We start from the raw sequence: 20,566 nt of genomic DNA, 5'->3' as shown, positions 1-20,566 counted from the left end.
ATGCCGTTGATATACCCATAAAGTATACCCACAATAGTAGCCCCTGAAGTTCTTCGAGATTCATCATTCCTCTTGAACTTCCCTACCCCACTTCGTCAAGTGTATCTAGTTTTCCTCTAGAACTTGTATTTTTTGATGTTTGGGGCTCTGCCTCTAAATCGTTTGGAAGATATAAATATTATATTAGTTTTATTGATGATTTCAGTAAATTCACATGAGTGTATTTTTCAAAAAGAAATCTGATGTGTTTCAGAAATTTCATGATTTCCAGAGTCTCGTTGAGAGGCTTTTTGATATAAAAAAATCATAGCAATCCAAACAGATTGCGGAGGTGAGTATCAAAAGCTCCACCCCTTCTTCCAACGAGTGGGCATATCACATCTTGTTTCTTGTCCTCATGCACATCAACAAAATGGTCCCGCTGAGCGTAAACATTGTCACATTGTTGAAGTTGGTCTATCCCTTCTTTCATATGCCTCTATGCCTCTAAAGTTCTGGAATGAGGCCTTTAACACAGCTGTTTATTTGATTAACAGACTCCCTAGTAGTGTCATACAGTCTCTCACACCCATGGAACGTCTCTTTGGAAACAAAGGCTACTATTCTTTGCTAAGACTTTTTGGTTGCATATATTGGCCTAATATCCGTCCATATACAATCATAAACTTCAATTCCGCTCCAAACAGTGTGTCTTTATTGGCTATAATAACCTTCATAAAGGGTACAAGTGTCTAGATATTTATAGTGGCCGTGTGTACATCTCACGTGATATTGTGTTTGATGAAGCGGTGTTTCCATTTGCCGCCCTTCACTCTAATGCTGGTGCACGTTTGCGTGAAGAAATCAACCTACTTCCTCTCAATTTGCAACCACTTAATTTGCATAGTCACGCGGGGCACGTTTTACCAGCTGACCATACTGATAATGCTGCTCCAGCTGAGTCGTTTCTACGGGATACAGGTGAAAATTTGGAGTCTGATGGTGATTCCAGTAATTTTTTTTAGCTCATGGCGCTGATTCTCCCGCCCAGAGGCCAATCATTGGCCCCCGACACTAATCTGAGATCTTCCTCAGGATCCGGCGCGCGATCAACCTCGGGGCAGTCTTCGTCAGAGACAGCAGCCTCTCCTTCACGCGTGGCAGTCGGTGATGGGACGATTCTCCCTCCTGCGGGTCCGCGCGAGGCCACTGCACGTGCTGAGCCGCGCGACGACGCGACTTTCTCAGGCACGCCGGGATCTTCTGTGGCTGCGCCTTCGTCGTCTGATGGGGTCACAGGATCATCTTCGGATACCATGTCGGTATCTTCGGATGGCTCGGGGTCTTCTGTGTCCTCGATGCTTGTACCTTCGGCTGTACTGGCGCCTGGCAGACCTGTTACACGCTCTCGGATGGTACTGTTCGTTATCATCGCCTTCATTTTGGGAAATTTTATAGCACCGGTGAGCCCAATACTGTTCAAGAAGCTCTCAATGATCCTAAGTGGAAGGCCGCTATGGAAGAAGAATTTTCTGCGTTACAGACCAACAATACATGGCACCTTGTATCATCCACTTCTGGCAAGAATGTTATTGAATGTAAATGGGTGTATAAAGTCAAGAGAAAGGCTGATAGTACTATTGATCATTACAAAGCACGGTTGGTGGCTAAAGGTTTCAAGAAGAGGTATGGTATTGACTAAGAGGAAACTTTTAGTCATGTTGTTAAGGCAGCTACGATTCGCCTTGTACTGGCTCTTGCTGTATCTCGGGGATGGCAGCTTCGTCAGTTAGATGTGAAGAACGTGTTCTTACATGGTGTTCTGGAAGAAGAGGTATTTATGAGGCAACCTCCTAGATTTGAGGAGCCCTCTCGTATGGGACATGTCTGCAAATTGGACAAGGCACTGTATGGGCTGAAACAAGCTCTTCGGGCTTGGTACTCTCGTCTCCATACTAAACTTCAGTCCCTTGGATTCTCCTCATCTAAAGCTGATACTTCTCTGTTCTTCTACAATAAAGGAGGAGTGACTATATATATGCTCATCTATATCGATGATATTGTTGTTGCTAGTTTGTCAGAGAAGGTTGTTGATGCATTACTTCTTGATCTCGGAATGGACTTTGCCCTAAAGGATTTAGGGGAATTGCACTATTTTCTTGGTATTGAGGTGAAGAAGGTACGTGATGGTGTTATCCTTTCTCAAGAGAAATATGCAAATGATTTTCTTACTCGAGTGAACATGAAGATGTGTAAAGCAATTGAAACTCCTCTCTCGGTTTCTGAGAAGTTATCAGTGGTTGATGGTGACTTATTGAGTAGTGCAGATTTTACTCGTTATAGAAGCATTGTTGGGGCACTTCAATATGTTACTTTGACAAGACCGGATATCTCAGGATTCTCTTAACTGGTTGATGGTGACTTATTGAGTAGTGAAGATTTTACTCGTTATAGAAGCATTGTTGGGGCACTTCAATATGTTACTTTGACAAGACCGGATATCTCCTTCTCTGTGAACAAGGTTTGTCAGTTCCTGCATGCCCCTATAACTGTTCATTGGACAGCAGTTAAGAGAATCCTGAGATATTTGCGAGGAACTATCTCTCTTGGGCTAAGGTTGAGTAAATCCACCTCTATATTGGTCGGTGCATTTTCTGATGCTGACTCGGCTGGTTGTTCTGATGATAGAAGGTCAAAAGGTGGCTTTGCTGTGTTTTTAGGATCGAACTTGATCTCATGGAGTGCTAAAAAATAGGCAAAAGTTTCTCGCTCAAGTACAGAGGCTGAATACAAGTCGCTGGCTAATGCTAGTGCTAAAGTTATATGGATACATTGCTTGCAGAATTGGGAGTGCCGCAGTCTCGAGCAGCATGTTTATGGTGTGATAATATTGGAGCTACGTATCTCTCTGCTAATCCAGTGTTTTATGCTAGGACTAAGCATATTGAAGTGGATTATCACTTTGTTCGTGAGAGAGTTGCTAACAAGCTCTTGGATATACGGTTTATACCTTTAGGAGACCCGGGGCTGATGGATTTACAAAGTCACTATCGTTAAGACAGCTCCAAGCTTTTAGACACAATTTTAACTTAGATAAGTTATGATTGAGGGGGAGTGTTAGACGATGTATTTGTGTATTTGTATATGTATAGGTCTCCTTGTATGTCAGTATAGACTACAGTATTGTAACCGTATGTAAACTCTTGTCATATATATATCACACGCAGCCCACTTAGGATTATGCTTCCCATATTGTTTTGATAAGCTACTCACACATATACATCACTATTTTATACACACGTACAGCTGGGTATTTTACACTTAGTACATATCACATACTTCAACTTAAGCAACCGAAAGTCGATTCAGAAAGATTAGAAAACGTCCTTTCTGAATCAGCACACCTAAACCAAGCAGACATCAATATACAGATATACACTACATACATACATTCATACACACATCAAACGTAGCTACTATAGTTAGCATGCATAGTGAGGCTCTGAAACTCGATCAGCCAGCTAGCCGTAAATCCTAATACCCAAGCTTCAAATCCAGCATGTCGTTCAGGCTGCTTCCTTGGTCGCTCTTCAGCACCGGAAGTGTCCCTAGTCTCGGCGACGGTGGCAGGTTGAGGTCTAGCACTGCCGCCTCCGACGACGACACTGGAGACGCGCCGCTGCCGGCAGGAGTGGTAGCGATCACCACCACCCCCGCGCAAGCCTTATCCCAGTGGCACCGCTTGTGACCGCCGAGCGCCTGCCCACTGGCGAACCCGCGGTCGCAGACGCTGCACTTGTGGTCGTCGAAGTTGACCTGCCCCGTTGGCGCCGCAGACGCCGACGTGCCGCAGCTCTCCGTCGTCGCGCTAGGAGTAATGGCAGAAACATTAACGATCTTCTTTCCTTTACCAGCGCCGGTCCGCGCGCCAGAGAGCATCAGGAGGCTGTTGGCGACGTCGCGCTCCTGCACGGTGAACTGCCCGGCGGCGGCGCCGTGGCGAGAGTGCGGCGACGACGGAGGCGTGATCCCGCGCCACGGGCGCTCCGGGTGGCAGCGCATGTGACCGAAGAGCGCCTTTGCTGAAGGGAAGCACTTTCCGCACTCACTGCAAGGAGGCGTGTCACCGGTGAGCGAGAATCGCGACCTGGGGCTGGCGCCGCCTTCGGCCCTCGGCCTCCGCGGCCGCGGCTTCGGCGGGATCAGCGCAGGAGGGGATAGCGCTAGAGTGAGCGTGAGCGTAGTCTCATGGGGCTGCGGTGGCGCCGGAAGAGGACCAGCAGCAGGATCAGGAGGAGGTTCCATGGAGTTCGCACGGGAGGTGGTTGGGACTTGGGAGAGGGAAATGGAAATAGAGAAACCGCTATCAGTCGTGTTCGTGTGTGAATTAAACCCACGGACGAGGGGTCTTCAGGCGCGCAGCGTAACCAGCCCACTCGGCCCAATTCCTATCTTTTCTTAAGCTTCAAAATAAATTCAATTCGAGACACCAAGTGAACACCCAAATTACCGCAACAATATAATGTTAACATTGTCGTGGAATTTTCTAAATAAAACATTGTTGAGGAATATATAAGTAGTTGTTTCTCAGAAGTACATAAAAATCCCGCAACGGAGCAGTGATGAATTAGTGGTTATCACTACGGCAAAAACGGATTTTGCCGTGTTTCAACTTTTTTTTTTTGCCATGTGCGTTGTAGCCCGAAACACGGCAAAGGTGAGCTCTGCTGTGTGCCCCCAAAAAATAACACAGCAAAAAAATAAAAACACGACAAATATCGATGAACAAGAACACGACAAAGGACACAAAAAGAACACGGCGAACCCTGAAGGGGGAACACGGCAAAGGCACGGAGCACGATAAAGGTCTGGACACATGGCACTGGTGGCCTCCCAAGACGTGGCACCGTCCTTTAGCGGGGGATTCCGTCAATCCAATTTTTGCCTTGTTCCGGGTAAGGAGGCACACAACAAAAACTACGCTGTGTTCCGGACAGAAAGGCACAATGAAAAGGTCCTTTGCCGCGCTGTTTATTGCCATGTTGCCTTTGTCGTGCGTCGGGACACGGCGATATCTGTCAAGACAATCTCCACGCCAACGGATCTGAACAGTTGCCACTTTGCTGAGCGCTAAAAGAGCTACCGGAAGGATGTCGAGCGGGTATTTGGTGTGCTCCAAGCTTAATTTGCTATTGTTCGGTATCCTGCTCTTTCCTGGTCTCATGACCAACTGTGAGTGGTGATACAAACTTGTGTGCTCATGCATAACATGATCATCTAAAATGATCGCAAAACTCGAGCTAGACATCTCTTGGGAAAACAAAAATCACATCTTTCAGAAAAATTAAAGCAGTCTAACAGGGAGAAGGACCCCAAAGAATTATATTAAAAAGAAGCTACGGGACACTTGGAGATCAAAACTCGCAGAATTTGTTGAGAAGACTAAATTCCTAAATTCACATCGACGGGTTCTGAACTTTCGCTACTGCATCACTTTGGAGCCATGTTTTATCATCTAATACTCGTACAGGTACAACTGAATAGTGATTAGCACCGATTCTGTTAGGATTTCGTTAAAAATCATTCGTGTCGACTGATCTCAGTATTAATTGGCTCCGTTCTTAGTTGCGCTAAAGGCCGGATAAAGAGCCCATTTCAGATTCCCAGTGCTCCATCTTATTACTATCTCTTTGCCGTCCACATCAGATTCTACTCTGTGCAGTAACGAGGAAAGAGGATAAAACCATCTCGATCCAACTCACATAATAATGTCTCTACACTTGATCCAGTTATAGATCATTAGTTTCCATACACATTATCCAATTAATTACTCACATAATGTTAATAAGAGTAGAGTCTAGCTACTACTACCTTCATCCCAAGGCTTAAGGCCTATATTTTTTTAGAAAGTCAAACTATGTTAAATTTGACTAAGTTTTTATAAAAAAATTATTAACATGTTGTTGACCACCAAAACCCACCGGCGAGTAGCGACGGGCAACACGAAGAGCCGGGAGGCTCCCAGGACTGCTGGTGGGCCCTGGTCCCTCGGGCGACGGCCCGCAATGCTCCGGCACGCACGTTCGATGCTGGTGCAAGGGCGTGCCACCTGACCTATACCTGGTCAGGAAGGTGATGGATTGCTTCGACTAGTTTCCTGCATGGCATACACGTAAACATTAAATACGAGCCTCGATCGGCTCTCAGGTTGTCCTGTGAATCGGCTCAAGGAGCCGATCCACCCATGTTTCGCATGAGATCTACGATAACATGGTGGTCCTGCTTGATCAATATTAGGTTAAAACGATCTACGACGATCTAGGGTTTTCACCACACAACCGGAACGTCCTGCACGTAATTGAGCCTGGCAGACACGAAAGATGATAATAAACCAGCCCTAGACAAGGCCTAAAAACCAACGTGGAGTTGATTCCCGGAACATCTCCTTTAGGACTAGCAAACTATACCTTACGTGCTACTGGATCCTTCAACCCGTTTGCAAGGCCTAACTATGTAGATATCAAACTAATCTTTGAAGAACAAGGAGCAATCGTAACGGATCGAATCTACTAAATAATGACTAAGCAAGGTGCCACCCTTGCACCTAAGATCGGTACAAGGGTGGCTAGATATCCAGGGGTATCATGACTAATCAAATACATCAAGAAAGTACCGATGCTAACCCTAACATATCCATGATAACGGTGTTGCTCGCCATAAAAAAGGCTTCAGTACGAGCAACACATGAACAACGAATAAACAAGATTCTACCTAGATCGCAAGATGCGATCTAGGCAGCATAGCGCTTACCCGGAAGAAACCCTCGAAACAAGGGGTGGTCATGCGCCTAGATTGGTTTGTTGTGAACGTGATCGTCCTCCTTTCTCAATAACCCTCGATACATATTTATAGTCCGTAGACTCTCTAACTTGGGAATAATCCCAACCGTGTACGAGCTAAACTCTGTCTCTTAATCCTAACCGACACGTATCCTACTATATTTTACAAATACACGGGCAATTTGGCCCAAACTCTTTATACAAGGCCGATTCATGAATATTTTCTATGTATATTCGCTAAGCCCATCTCAATCACGGCACACCTCTGATTTGGTTAAAATCTGGTGATAACACATGTCAAATACAAAATTAAAATTATTAGATAGATAATGAAATATATTTGCATATGCTATCTACAAAATATCATATTTATTGATAGATTATTCTAAAATTTTGATCAAACTTTACTTGCTTTGACTTTTTCAAACAAAAATAAGCCTTAAACCTTGTGATGTGGGTAATATGTGATGCATTCGGATGGTACACAATTAAGACTAGCAACAATGAGAGTATCATAAGTACTATCATGTATGTCATGTTGGTAAAAATCTGATGTGGTGCACCAATTAATGAGCTGAGAGATGAGAGTGGTATCATAACATGATACCGTATCATAGCACGTAAAAGTAGAAAACTTAATGGCAAACACATCATGTACACCAATTTGTATTGAGTTTCTACAAAATATTAAATATGACGATACTATGATACTATCTTATGATAATATGCATTGTGGGATAGTATCATAAACTAGTACTATTATGTGCATGATAATAGTGTATACTTCTCATTGTGATTAGTATAAATGACGTGAAACGACATTTTAGACTAGCCTAAAAACGAACAACTCACTTCCACATTATTCAGTCATCTACCTACTATCAACTCAAGGATATGAAATTAACTATGGCCTACTAGCTCAACTATATGCCTAAATTTTGCATGCATGCCCTCGTGCGTGCCATATCCCCCGTCAAAGGCACGGTATGAACTCACACTCTCTCCACTCAACCCTCGGTCTAAACCTCCCAACTACCCATGGTCTAAGCGTGTGTCCCTGTTTCCTCCAGTTTTCCAAGCTTCAGCTTTTTTTGAAAAAAAATGGAGGTTCTACTGTCAGCCTATGCATCCGAAACAGGTGACATCACGCAGTCACCGTTTTCCTTCTTCTATCATTCCATATTTGGGTCAAACAGTTTGTCTGTATATTTTTTTAAAAATGGGAGCATCGTTCCAACCTCTGCATCTAAATGCACACATCTTTTTCTATTAAATTATTCGTAAAGTCTTACAAGGGAGATATAAAGAGCTACCTTTCCAGCGATAACTCGCTATACCTACAAGAGCGATGAGGAGGTTGACCATGAACAGGGCCATTACCCTGTCAATACATCAACGCACATCATCTAAAATTAAATGTCATCCCAAGCCGCCCATTGGCGGGTGCGAAGCACAACTAGACAAGCGGATCCTGAGCGCACGGCAGTACACATGCCACAGAAATCGCTACCGCCGTCTTCCTCGCACCCATCTTCAAGAGGGATCGCCGCATTGACCTTGCCAGACCTGTCGTCGATGTAGCCATGACGCCAGACAGCTCCACCATCTTGCACGCGTTCAGCAGTCTGCGCCCGTCTTCGAGACCCTGCAGCTCCACACCGCCGAGAATCATCGATGTCAACGTGGTAGGTGAACACCACTCCACCAAGATCCACCTCCATCCAGCAGCTGCTCCAAAAAAGATGCCTCAAGAGGTAGAACGACGCAGCAAGCGCCGTTATCATCCGATCCGGGAGACCTGGATCTAGGGTTTCCCCCGGAGCAACACGAGTGGGTAGCCGCAGACTGCGATGACGATGCCTTCGAGAAGGTTGCGACGCGTGACGTCGCCATCGCCCGCCACGACCAAGGTCGGATCACGGTTTTCACCGGCAGCCGCGCATCCCCAACTCGATGCTAGGACTAGATGTGAGATCACGAGATCGCCACACCCAGCCCCAATCCGGCCGACCACCTTCGACGAAGAAGATGGTCACCACCACCATGCATAGGGCTGCTGCCCTAGGACTCCTCATGATGCAAGAGAAGCTCAGTAGCGCCTCACCGCCGACGTAGGACGCCTACAGATCGGCGCCATGACCGCCGCCACCCCGCACCGCCGCATCCGAGAAAGCTAGGCCGATCCGCCGCCACCGTGCCCACCGATCCGCAGTCGAGGAGAATCCGCCGCCGCCGACACGCCACCAAGGCTTTGCCTGGCAGTGCCTTGGATGGCGGCGTGCGGTGACCCAGCATACCACTGCATGTTGTAGTATACAAGTCGTTGATATGATCTTTGTGAAGGGGCTTCCTCACAAATTGCCATATCCCTCAGAGTGGTACAACAGAAACATTGCAGGTCATAACACTCCATACTTTATTACAAACATTGTCTTAACAAGTTGGTATTCTCACAGGTCCTATGAGAACACCCTAAGATACTACTTAAGTACGATTACAACTCATAACAAATATAAAGAGCTCAACAACTTATTTAGGTAAGTTCTACGTTGCTCGGCTCTATGATACTAGGGTATGTCACTACTCCTCCACCTCCGTGTCATCTGGTCCGTAGACTATCCCATAGTCTACGCCTTCCACTCCGCCGGTAAGATCAGGTTCATCGTAGACCAACTCGTAGCCTCCTTCTGGTGCTCCATCGTTGATAGCCTCCACTTCAGGATCACAGTCTAGCAAGGGTGTCGAAAGAAAGTGAGTACAGAGGTACTCAGCAAGTTCTAAAAGAATAAAAGGTGTTTGATGCACTAGCTACGACCATTGATCAGGAAATCGCAGGTCAATGCATGTTTTGAAAACATTTCTTCAAAAGGTTGCTTTTATTATGAAAACTATGCCCGTCAGTCTTCACGAGTTGACTAGAACTTCGTGGAGTTCCTTTCCTGCCGCGTCAGCTCCCTTCCCGGAACAAGGAGTGACAGCCACAATTTGATACACTCTGCAGAGGTGCGTTACTTTTCCCACAAGAGATCTCACCCTTTTTGCCATCCGCAGGGACTTGCCCCCGTTCACACTTCCTTTGGTGTGAGGCCAGGTATAAAGATCCAAGCCCACACCACCTTCTCCGCGACTGCAAACCCACCCTTTTGTCCACCCGCACACCTCCAGTAGACTTTCCCCCGATAATACGGCTTTACTCATGGTGTACTTTGGACAATCCTTCATAGATCGGAAGAGATTAACATCACCAATGGATGGGGATTTAAAAGGATTTCCCAACCTATTGTGGCGGTGCCTCAAAGACCCCACCGTCTCTCCGATCCGTTGGCGTGCGAAGGGAAAAGATACACTGGCTTTTCCGAGCCATTATAGATCTCATGGTCAACGCGGTTTGTACGGCGCTAGAATCACTGGACGGCATTGGTAATTAATCCTAGGGTGATATAACCCATTGCAATGGAACCTCCACCATATCAACACACACCATGGTTCCATTGCCAGCCACATAGTCATATTCATAGTTGGAAAATAACATTTCATTTGCGATGCAGGAATGATAAGTATATAGTTTTGCATTAAAGTAATAGAAAATAATCAAGTTGACATGAGCAAGGGTGAACTTGCCTGTGGACTGCGAGATAGTGCGCTTCAATGCGCTTGATGGAACCTGGACCTCGGGTTCTCAGAAGAAGCATCATTGTCCGGTAAGGACAATGTTATAAAACTCCAAATAATGCAATCATGGATGTATTATTTTATGTTGAATCCCTTTACCCCATTGAGTTATTACAAGTTAGGGTTGTATCTAAGATTTATGTCTTTGACGGTAATTTACAATTGATTTAAAAGTGTTAATCATGGTAATTCACACAAAGTACAACAATTTTCAAAGTAAAATGATTTTACTTGATAATTACCTTAGTCATTCCAAAATAATTTGAAATTATAGAGTTACCTCTATAGTTTTTGGAATAAAAAGAAATATAGTAGTCTTCTGGGAAAAATTCCCTTGTTCAAATGAAATGACTTGGAATAATAGAATCTCATTTTGAAATGTTGGAAAATAAGTATTTGAACTTATTTGAGATTTTTCCTTGAATTTTAAATACAAGGAAATAATAATTTAAAATTCCAAGTTATTATTTAAATTCTAAAAATTCATAATTTTGAATTTGTTCCATAATTTCATTTCATATTTTATTCTGGTTAAGATTTATTTTTCATTTATAAATCCAATTTTTATTGGATTTTTAGAGTTGTTTATGATTTATAAAAATTTGGTAAAGTTTTGGTCTTTTATTAATTGTAAAATGACCAAAATACCCCCTGGACCCTTATTGGGCCCACCCAATTAAACTAACCTGTGGACGGCCCAAATAGGCTGGCCCCCTTTTTGGGTTCGGTGGCGCCGAGCGCCCACCTCACTCACTCTCACTCGGCCCTCTCCTCACTCGTCTAACCCTAGCCTCTGGCGATCCCGTGGCGATGGCGTCGCCGCCATGGCCGCCGCTCTGCTCCGGCCATCACCGGCCTCCTCCGCCGTAGCCACCTACCGATCTAGAACCGCCTCGAGCAGATCTATCGATCTGGCCGAGCGCTTTTCCTCTCTTCGTCTTCTCCTGGCGGATCGCCTCGATCTGGATCCACTGGAGAATCGCCTCGGGCGATTGTGAAGTTCCGACGAGCTCTCGCCCTCGCCATCGACGTGAGCGCCTCCGAGATCGACCTGGCGCGGGTGCTGCTCGCAGCGCCTGTGCCGTCGTCTCCGTGCTGTGCTGCTATGGTGGTGTTCGTCGGCGTAACGCCGGCGACTACCCTGGCTTTGCAGCTGCTATGGCCGCGCGGGCACTGCCTCGCCATGCCATAGCTTCTGCCTCCAGGCGCGGGTAAGGTTCTCTGTTCCTCCTCCTACTCCTCTGTGCGCCTCCCCGTGTTACTGTGCTTCTTCCTCCTCATGCTATGTCACTCTCTGGTGATCTTGTGATCATCTAGAGTCATGCTACTGCTGCGCAATCTTGCTGTGCTTCGGTTTACTGCAAGCTTATGGTCAGATTACCAGTTATTGGTACCGGCACATGTCGATTTGCTTGCTGTTCATGTTATGCTTGCTTCTCTCGCTACTCCTAGCTTGCTCTATACTTGCCATGCTATGCCGTGCTTGCTTATGGCTTGATATACCCTCATTGCTCATGCTTATAGGCTTGCTATGCTTCTTGGTTTATTCATACTTGCTTGTCTAGGTGCACTTGTGATGCATCCGTGACACTTGTGTGTGTGCCGAGGTGCCCGTGATATAATTCAAGATTAATTCTGCAAGCCAATGATCCATTGGATCATTTCTTGCTTGTTGGCCAATCCCTCTGTGTAGCTTGGCTTGCTATGATTGATCAATTCGATCAATAGCTTGTCAGTGATTGCTTACTGGCTAATTCTGTGGCTATATGAATCAATTATCTAGTGATGCTGATGCTCAAGCATCACTGTGTGGTTGCTTACTTGTGTTGTTGCTTATTTCTAGCTATCTAGAGTTGCTCTAGTGGCTATGAATTAAGTTGTCTTGCTTAACAAGATGTCTTGCTTGTCATGTTTAGCATGGATCTGTAATAAATTCATGCTTGGATTATTTAATTAGGATGAACTGCTTATGCAGTGATGATTTAAATGTCTTGCTTGTATATGAGTTTGCTGTTCATGATTCTTTTACAAGCAGTTAAAATCTGAATCCATTTCTGGATAGTGATGTGATCTATTTGGCTTTCTTTAATTGGTGCTAAGTGTGATGTGACCTCAGTAGCTTGCTACTGATTGGTTGCTCACATGATTGATTTGATCTTGTTGGCTACTCACTTTGCTTGCATATATGGGGATCATATTAAGTATGAATGCCAATATGCTTGCCTGTGAAGAAATCTAGGGTTTCTGATGGTTGCTTGCTTAGGATCTTCTCGTAGTCTTAGCTGCTAATCTATGCTATCTACTGGTGCTATCTGTGCATGTGATCTTGCTAGTGTGCATCTGTTCATGCTTTCTAGCCTCTCGTGCACATGATCTCGTATCCTGGATAGTGTCTATCTTAGTAGCCTTTGATCGCAGTAATCCTTGGTGAAAACCAAGTGATGATCTACCCATATGAGCATCTGCTCATCCCATGCTTATGCATATGATGGATTAGATCCATTGGATCTCTTCCAGGAACTAGGTATACCTTGTTCCAGCTCCTAGAAAGTAATGCTTTGTTGATGCAGTCTTGTGGTTTGTGCAAAGCCCTTCACCTCCAGATCTTGGATGATCTTCTCAGGTCACCATGATTTCTGATGGCTGAGGTTTTGTGTGTTTGTGCTGTTCTTAAGCAAGAACAGGATGAACTATGTGTTGCTCAAACTTCACCCTTACCTGGTGATTCTTATCTGGTCGACTGTGCAATCGGTTCTAGGGTTTGTGATCCTTTTATACCATCTCTTCTTTTACTCGACCATGACACACAAGGCCTGGTCACTTTGTGACTCATCCCTTGCATTGCCTTGTCGTTGCTGCCCAAAGACACTTGAGCTGTGTGCTCTCATATGCTTTGAAACTTGAGCCTACTGCAGCTGCTCGCTTTTGGTCCGCTCGATCCTATCTTGTCTTGTCCTTGGCTTTGGACAAGCACAAGTGTCTTTATGACTTGGTTCTCATTCAAATGAATATTGTGTCATTTGCTAACTCTAACATTTTGGCTAGTTTGATTCTTTGTTTTGCAGGTTTATGAAGTTGGACATGGCCAGAAGATATTCTCCAAGTCATATAGTCTAGGTTTTAGATTAGGAATAAACTTGTAATCTTCATTTTCATTTCTGTTTCTTATTTATCAATTCTTGTATCAAGAATATTGTAAAGACTTTGTAATCTGTGTTGTTATCAATAAAGCCCAAGTTTTTGTTTATGAGCTTTTGATGATGTGATATTTATATTCTAGAATAAATATTGTATTTGTGATTCACTTTGAAATTCAAAGTTGTTTGAATTCTGAATTCCATTTATATTGTTCATTGTTTATTGTTTAATGTATTGACACTTGTCAAATGAAATCAATTCCCCAAATCAAGCAAGATACAAAAGAGATCATGTCGAAATTTCCCTAACTCACATTGCCTAACCCTAAGTGCAAAATGAGAGAGAACCTCGATCCCTCTTAGGTTTAGTTGCAATAAGGCGCGAAAATTTCCCCCGTTTTGCGATGAAATGCACATCCCATTTCTAAATCTACCCTTCGTTGTTCCTATGTTACGGGTTATTACAGCCTCTCCCCCTTAACAGAAACTTCGTCCCGAAGTTAAGATTGGTACCTGAACATCTCGGGGTAAGACTTCCTGAGTTCTTCTTCCGTCTCCCAAGTGGCTTCTCGCTCAGGGTGATGTTGCCATTGCACTTTACAATATTTGATTGCCCTGTTTCTTAACTTCTTCCATTGTACTTCTAAGATCTTCTCAGGCCTTTCCACATAGGTTAGATCAGATTGCAATTCAATTTCTTCATATGTGATAGGATCATCCGGTGCCTTCAAACACTTTCTGAGTTGTGATACATGAAATACATTATGAATTTGACTTAGTTGTGCCGGTAATTCCAACTCAAAAGCTGTTCCTCGATTCTGACTGAGTATCTTAAATGGTCCGATATATCGAGGGCTTAACTTTCCTTTCACTCCGAACCTCTTAAGTCCTTTCATTGGGCTAACCTTCAGATAAACCATGTCTCCCACTTTTGGTTCCCAATCTCTTCTCTTTAAGTCGGCGTAACTCTTCTGACGACTCTGAGCTATCTTGAGTCTATCCCGGATCACCTCGATGACGTCTTGTCTCTCCTTGATGTAGTCTGGTGTAAACTCCTTGTTTTCTCCGGTTTCAAACCAACAAATTGGTGATCTACACTTCCTTCCGTACAGTGCTTCGTACGGTGCCATCTGAATGCTACTCTGATAACTATTGTTATATGAGAACTCCGCTAAAGGTAAATGATCTTCCCATGAGCCTCCAAAGTTCAGAGCACAAGCTCTAAGCATGTCCTCAAGTATCTAATTGGTTCTTTCGGTTTGTCCTCCGGTTTGTGGATGATATGCTTTGTCGAAATCCAACTTGGATCCCAAAGATTCTTGTAGTTGTTTCCAGAATGCTGATGTGAAAATCGAACCTCTATCTCGAGATTATCTTCTTTGGTACTCCATGCTTACTCACAATTTCCTTCACATATATATCCACAAGCTTTTCTGCATTATCTTTTGTGTTTACGGCTATGAAATGAGCACTCTTGGTGAGTCTATCCACTATTACCCATATCATATCCTTCTTCTTATTAGTCATTGGTAAACCAAGAACAAAATCCATTCCTATTTCATCCCATTTCCATTCCGGTATCTCTAGTGGTTTGAGTAATCCCGAGGACTACGATGCTCGCCTTCACTCGTTGACATGTATGACATTCCGAGACATATTGTGCTATTTCTCTCTTCATGTTGTTCCACCAGAACATTTCCTTCAAATCCATATACATCTTCGTACTTCCCGGGTGTATGGAATAAGGGGTTTCATGTGCTTCTTTTAATATGATTGACTTCACTTCTTGATCATCGTGCACAGATCCTTTTCTCGAAGTATAATGAATCAAAATCCCCTAGATGGAATTCGATGGTCTTCCTTCGCCAATCCTTTTTATCTCCTCTTGGATGAACAAATCATCCGCTTGCTTTCGGATAATCTCATATTTCAAGTCTGAGTACATCTCATCCATTATCCTCATGGTTGCTAAACTTCCTTTGACATCACCTTGAATAAACAAGATCTGAGCATCTTCTAACTCTTTCCGAAGTTCCTTTGGAATTTCCCATTCCGTAGGTTGATTCTCCGTACTCTTCCTACTTAAAGCATCTGCTACTACATTAGCTTTGCCTGGGGTATAGTTGATCTTAAGGTCGTAATCCTTAATCAACTCCAACCATCTCTTCTGTCTCATGTTTAATTCTTTCTGAGTGAAGAAATATTTCAAGCTTTTGTGATCGGTGTATAACTCACACTTGGATCCATATAGAAATTGTCTCCAACTTTTCAAAGCATACACAACTGCCGCTAACTCGAGATCATGTACTGGGTAGTTGTGTTCATGTGGTTTCAACTGTCTTGATCCATAGGCTATTACCTTCCGATCTTGCATAAGAACACATCCAAGTCCATTCTTGGAAGCATCACAATACACCGTATAATCCTTTCCAGGTTCAGGAACTGCCAATACTGGTGCTGTGGTTAACTTATCTTTGAGTGTTTGGAAGCTGGCTTCACACTCATCAGTCCACACAAATGGAGCATTTTTCTTGAGTAACTTGGTCATTGGTCCTGCAATCTTCGAAAATCCCTCTATGAATCTTCTATAGTAGCCTGCCATACCAAGAAATCCTCGTATCTCCTTAGCATTTTTAGGTGATTTCCATTCCAATACGGACTGAACCTTATTTGGATTCACCGCTATGCCTTCTTTGGTTATCACATGTCCAAGAAATTCAACACTATCTAACCAAAACTTGCACTTGCTGAACTTCGCATATAGCTGATGTTCCCTCAAAGTTTGCAGAACTATCTTCAAATGTTTGGCATGTTCTTCTTTATCTTTGGAATAGATTAGAATATCATCTATGAACACTATCACAAACTTGTCCAAGTACTTCATGAATATCTTGTTCATCAAATTCATGAAAATTGCTGGTGCATTTGTTAGTCCAAATGGTACAACCAAGTATTCATGGTGTCCATACCTTGATACGAATGCTGTTTTTGGTACATCTTCCTTCTTGATCTTGATTTGATGGTATCCTGACCTTAAATCTATCTTTGAGAAGACTCCTGCTCCTTGAACTTGATCAAAAAGATCTTGAATTCTAGGTAAAGGATACTTGTTCTTGATAGTTACATTGTTCAAATTTCTGTAATCTCCACACATTCTCTTTCCTCCATCTCTTTTATCCACAAAAATAACTGGTGTACCCCATGGTGACACACTTTCTTGAATAAATCCCTTCTGTTCCAGTTCATCTATCTGAGCTTTTAGTTCCACTAACTCCTTTGGCCCCATCTTATATGGTGGTTGTGCTATTGGTGCTGTGCCTGGAATTAGATCGATTGTGAATTCTATCTCTCTATCGGGTGGCATCCCCGGTAGTTCTTTAGGAAATACATCCTTAAACTCATTTACTACAGGAATATCTTCAATTCTCACTTCCTTCAGGCTGTTGAGTTCCAATCCAATCTCCAACTCACTGTACCTATCGCCTTGGAACACTATTCTACCTCCGATGGAGTTGCGAAGTGACACTGTTTTGTCTCCACGAGTTAATCACCGCTCCATTTTCTCACAACCAATCCATCCCTAAGATGACTGATATGTCCTTCATGGGTATGATGAATAGGTCCGCGAAATACACACAGTCACATATGGTTAGGACTTGTGCTTCTTTCACGTGGGTTACTAAGATCGTTCCCCCCGCGGATAGGACAGTTATAGGGTTTCTAACTTAGAACATCTAAGCCCGAATTTTTCCACAAACTCCAATGCAAGAAATGATGTGGTTGCTCCAGTATCAAATAATACTTTGCCAGGATGAGTAAGAATGCTTAGCGTACCTAAGACTGTTTGATCCGACTCTTCCGCTTGTTCCAAAGATGTGCAATTCAGCTTTCCATAAGGCTTTCCCTTCTTGTTGTTGTAGTTGTAGTTGCGGTTGTTGTTGTTGTTGTTGCGGTTGTTGTTGTTGTTGTTGTTGTTGTTTCCACCTCGTCCTCCAGAGCTCTGTCCGCTCCAAGATGACTTGTTCGGACACTCCGGCTTGATGTGTCCTTCCTTCCCACAACCATAGCAGATGATTCTGGGTTTCTGACAGTCCTTCTGCAAATGCCCTCTCAGGCCACAACTGTTGCAGATGATCTGGTTAATTGGGTTCTGACTCTGACCTCCCCGGTTATATTGATTACCAGTAGTAGGTCGATATCTGGGTTTGAAACTCCGATCAGGTATTGGTTTACTGATTGGGTACTTCCTTGGCTCTATACGAGCTCTCTTCCTCCTGTCCTCCTGGACTTGCCTGTAGTCATCCTCGAAAGTGATTGCCGAGTCAATCAGTTCCTGGAATTCGGCAGTCCGTGCCAACCTCAGTTGCATCTTCATGTATGGATTCATGCCTTTCATGAACCGCTTCTTCCGCTTCTCCTCGGTATCTACATCCTCAGGTGCATACCTGGATAACCTATTGAAATCCCGAACATACTGGATAATTGGTGCAGTATTCTGTCTTAGTTCTTCAAACTCCCTCTTCTTCAACTCCACCACGCTGTCCGGAACATGAGCATCCCGAAACTTCTTCTTGAACTCCTCCCAGGTGAATACCTTATCCGGAGGGTGTACTGCTACAAGGTTCTCCCACCATGATGCTGCTGGTCCTGACAACAGATACGTGGTGTATCTAATCTTCTCCTCATCGTTGCATCCAACAGTCTTCAACTTCCGTTCCGTATCCATGAGCCAATCTTCAGCGTCCATTGGTTCTGGAGCTGATGTAAATGGTAATGGTCTTGCATTTTGGAAGTCCGATAGTGTTACTCCCTTGCCTTCATTACCCCTATCATTAATGACATGGGTAAAGAAATCCTGCATATTCTTGCTCGCTTTCCCGGTAACGCCTCCTATCTTCCTCCATTGACCTCATATATTGTTGGAAGTCTGGGTGCAACATTGGGTGTGGTGGTGGTGGTGCATTTTCTGCTCTAGCTGCTGCATCTGCTTCCTCTTTCTCTCTGGCTTCCCGCTCTGCGAGCCTCTTCAGCTTCTACTAACGCCATTTCCCCTAGTCCTGTAACAAAGAGCGATTACTCATAATTACACCATGCAAATGCTTTCTCGAGCTCAACTCAATGCCCGTAACTAGTCACACAATGAAATCAAGAAGCAAATCCAAAACAAACATTTATTATGTATATACACCGTATAATACATAACACACTCACAAACTTATATTACATGTGGTACATATAAACCACTTATTTGGCTCAAAGCCCAAGCCAACGGAAATTTAAAATACGTTCTATTACAATACCACCTAGATTACTTTATTCTTCATTGGAACTCTACTCCTCATCGTCTTCATTCGCCTCCGCGTACATCCCTGGGGTCCATCCGGTACAACGGTCTGTCCTCCGAAGACCGTCCGGAATGAAAGTTCTTCCCGTAGGTATGTAGTCTGAATCGGACGAAGTGCCGAGACAGAGATCCGTCATGCCAAAGTAACTAGATAAAGACTCGTACATATCCCCAGTGGAATACATCTCCTCTTCCCTTCATCCATGGAGGATTCCTATTAACTTTACCCCTCATCTTCTTCTTCTTCTTTTTCTTGGTTCCAACTCTCACCTACAACGTCTTTGGGATGTTTTGGGTAATCCCATCTCCAAATCCAAAGAAATGGAGTTGGTGTCTTTCTCTTTCTGCTCAAAGCTTTGGTTAACATTCGGGTTAACCGCATCACTCTCATCTCCGGTATCACATGGAATTGGCTCCTCCTCATCACCGAAAGGTTCCGAAACGCCAACCCGTCGAGTTTTCAATCGGTGACTCCGATCAATTTATGTTCCATGAGTGGTCTTCCCCATATCCAGTATCATATGATGCTGACACGTGTGGATAGTGCGGGACAAAGTTAGGTGTAAGTGGATCTATTGTAGGTAGATTTCTCTTGAACCACTTTGGTCACTCAAATCTACATCACTATCTCGGGTTAAAGAAGGGTGTAGTATGTTGTGGTTGTGCCCTCAAATCACGCATCCGAGTTTGGACTTTATCAGGGTCCGTGAACTCAGCTAGCATGTGGTCAATCTCACCTCTCATCTTCATGTGTAAAAGGTACATCGTGGTCAATAAAGACTTACAACTATCCATGTGCGGTGCTGCAGCTTCAGGACTTCTGTGTGCTAACACCAAATGATTCAGAGTGGGATCCTCATCTTCCTCAGCATGAGGTATATGAGAAAACTCTGAACATAGCAGTTCTACTGACTTGTGCTGCCTTATCTCAAGGATTGCCTTGAATAGACCCATATGGTAGGCTGTGGTGATAGTTTTGGCTTCTCCGTATGGCATTATACGACTCATCAGCAGTTTTTCTGGTAGTTGGACCGATACTCTGCACTTGGCTAGGATTTCCCCATCATAGTCAGTATACTTGATAATGTATCCGTGGATCGCAATGAAGTTCCTTCAAGATCCCACACAGAGAGCTGTTATTGGTCCATCATAATCACCGAGCCAACCCTCAACTTTCCTCAAAGTCCTCTTAGGAAAAGTGTTCGCCATTATGGCTGTATACAAAAGCAGAATATTAGTGATGATAATGCATCATAATAGCTATAATAAAGAATTATCGCACTAAAATATATGGTTTTGCTATTCTCAAGTGAATAATCACCATACTTCTAGAGAATCCTTTACTATTTCTACTAGATTCCTACAGGTTCCTTCCCTATACTAGGTTTTTCCAACCTAAGGTCGCAACATTTGCTCTGATACCAGCTGCGGTGACCCAGCATACCACTGCATGTTGTAGTATACAAGTCGTTGATATGATCTTTGTGAAGGGGCTTCCTCACAAATTGCCATATCCCTCAGAGTGGTACAACAGAAACATTGCAGGTCATAACACTCCATACTTTATTACAAACATTGTCTTAACAAGTTGGTAT

At 43.8% G+C, this 20,566-nt stretch overlaps 1 protein-coding gene across 1 annotated transcript; it reads right to left on the bottom strand.

Moving 5' to 3' along the window:
- Positions 1 to 3,248: 3,248 nt before the first annotated feature.
- LOC127291977 (zinc finger protein ZAT3-like) lies at positions 3,249 to 4,340 on the bottom strand. Its single transcript, XM_051321351.1, has one exon. The coding sequence runs from the start codon at positions 4,282 to 4,284 to the stop codon at positions 3,514 to 3,516; it is 771 nt and encodes a 256-aa protein (XP_051177311.1). The 5' UTR covers positions 4,285 to 4,340; the 3' UTR covers positions 3,249 to 3,513.
- Between the last annotated feature and the right edge of the window lie 16,226 nt (positions 4,341 to 20,566).

The sequence above is a fragment of the Lolium perenne genome, chromosome 1 (genome assembly GCF_019359855.2).
Source record: "Lolium perenne isolate Kyuss_39 chromosome 1, Kyuss_2.0, whole genome shotgun sequence".
Taxonomy (NCBI): domain Eukaryota; kingdom Viridiplantae; phylum Streptophyta; class Magnoliopsida; order Poales; family Poaceae; genus Lolium; species Lolium perenne.
This window is presented reverse-complemented; position numbering and strand designations above follow the sequence as displayed.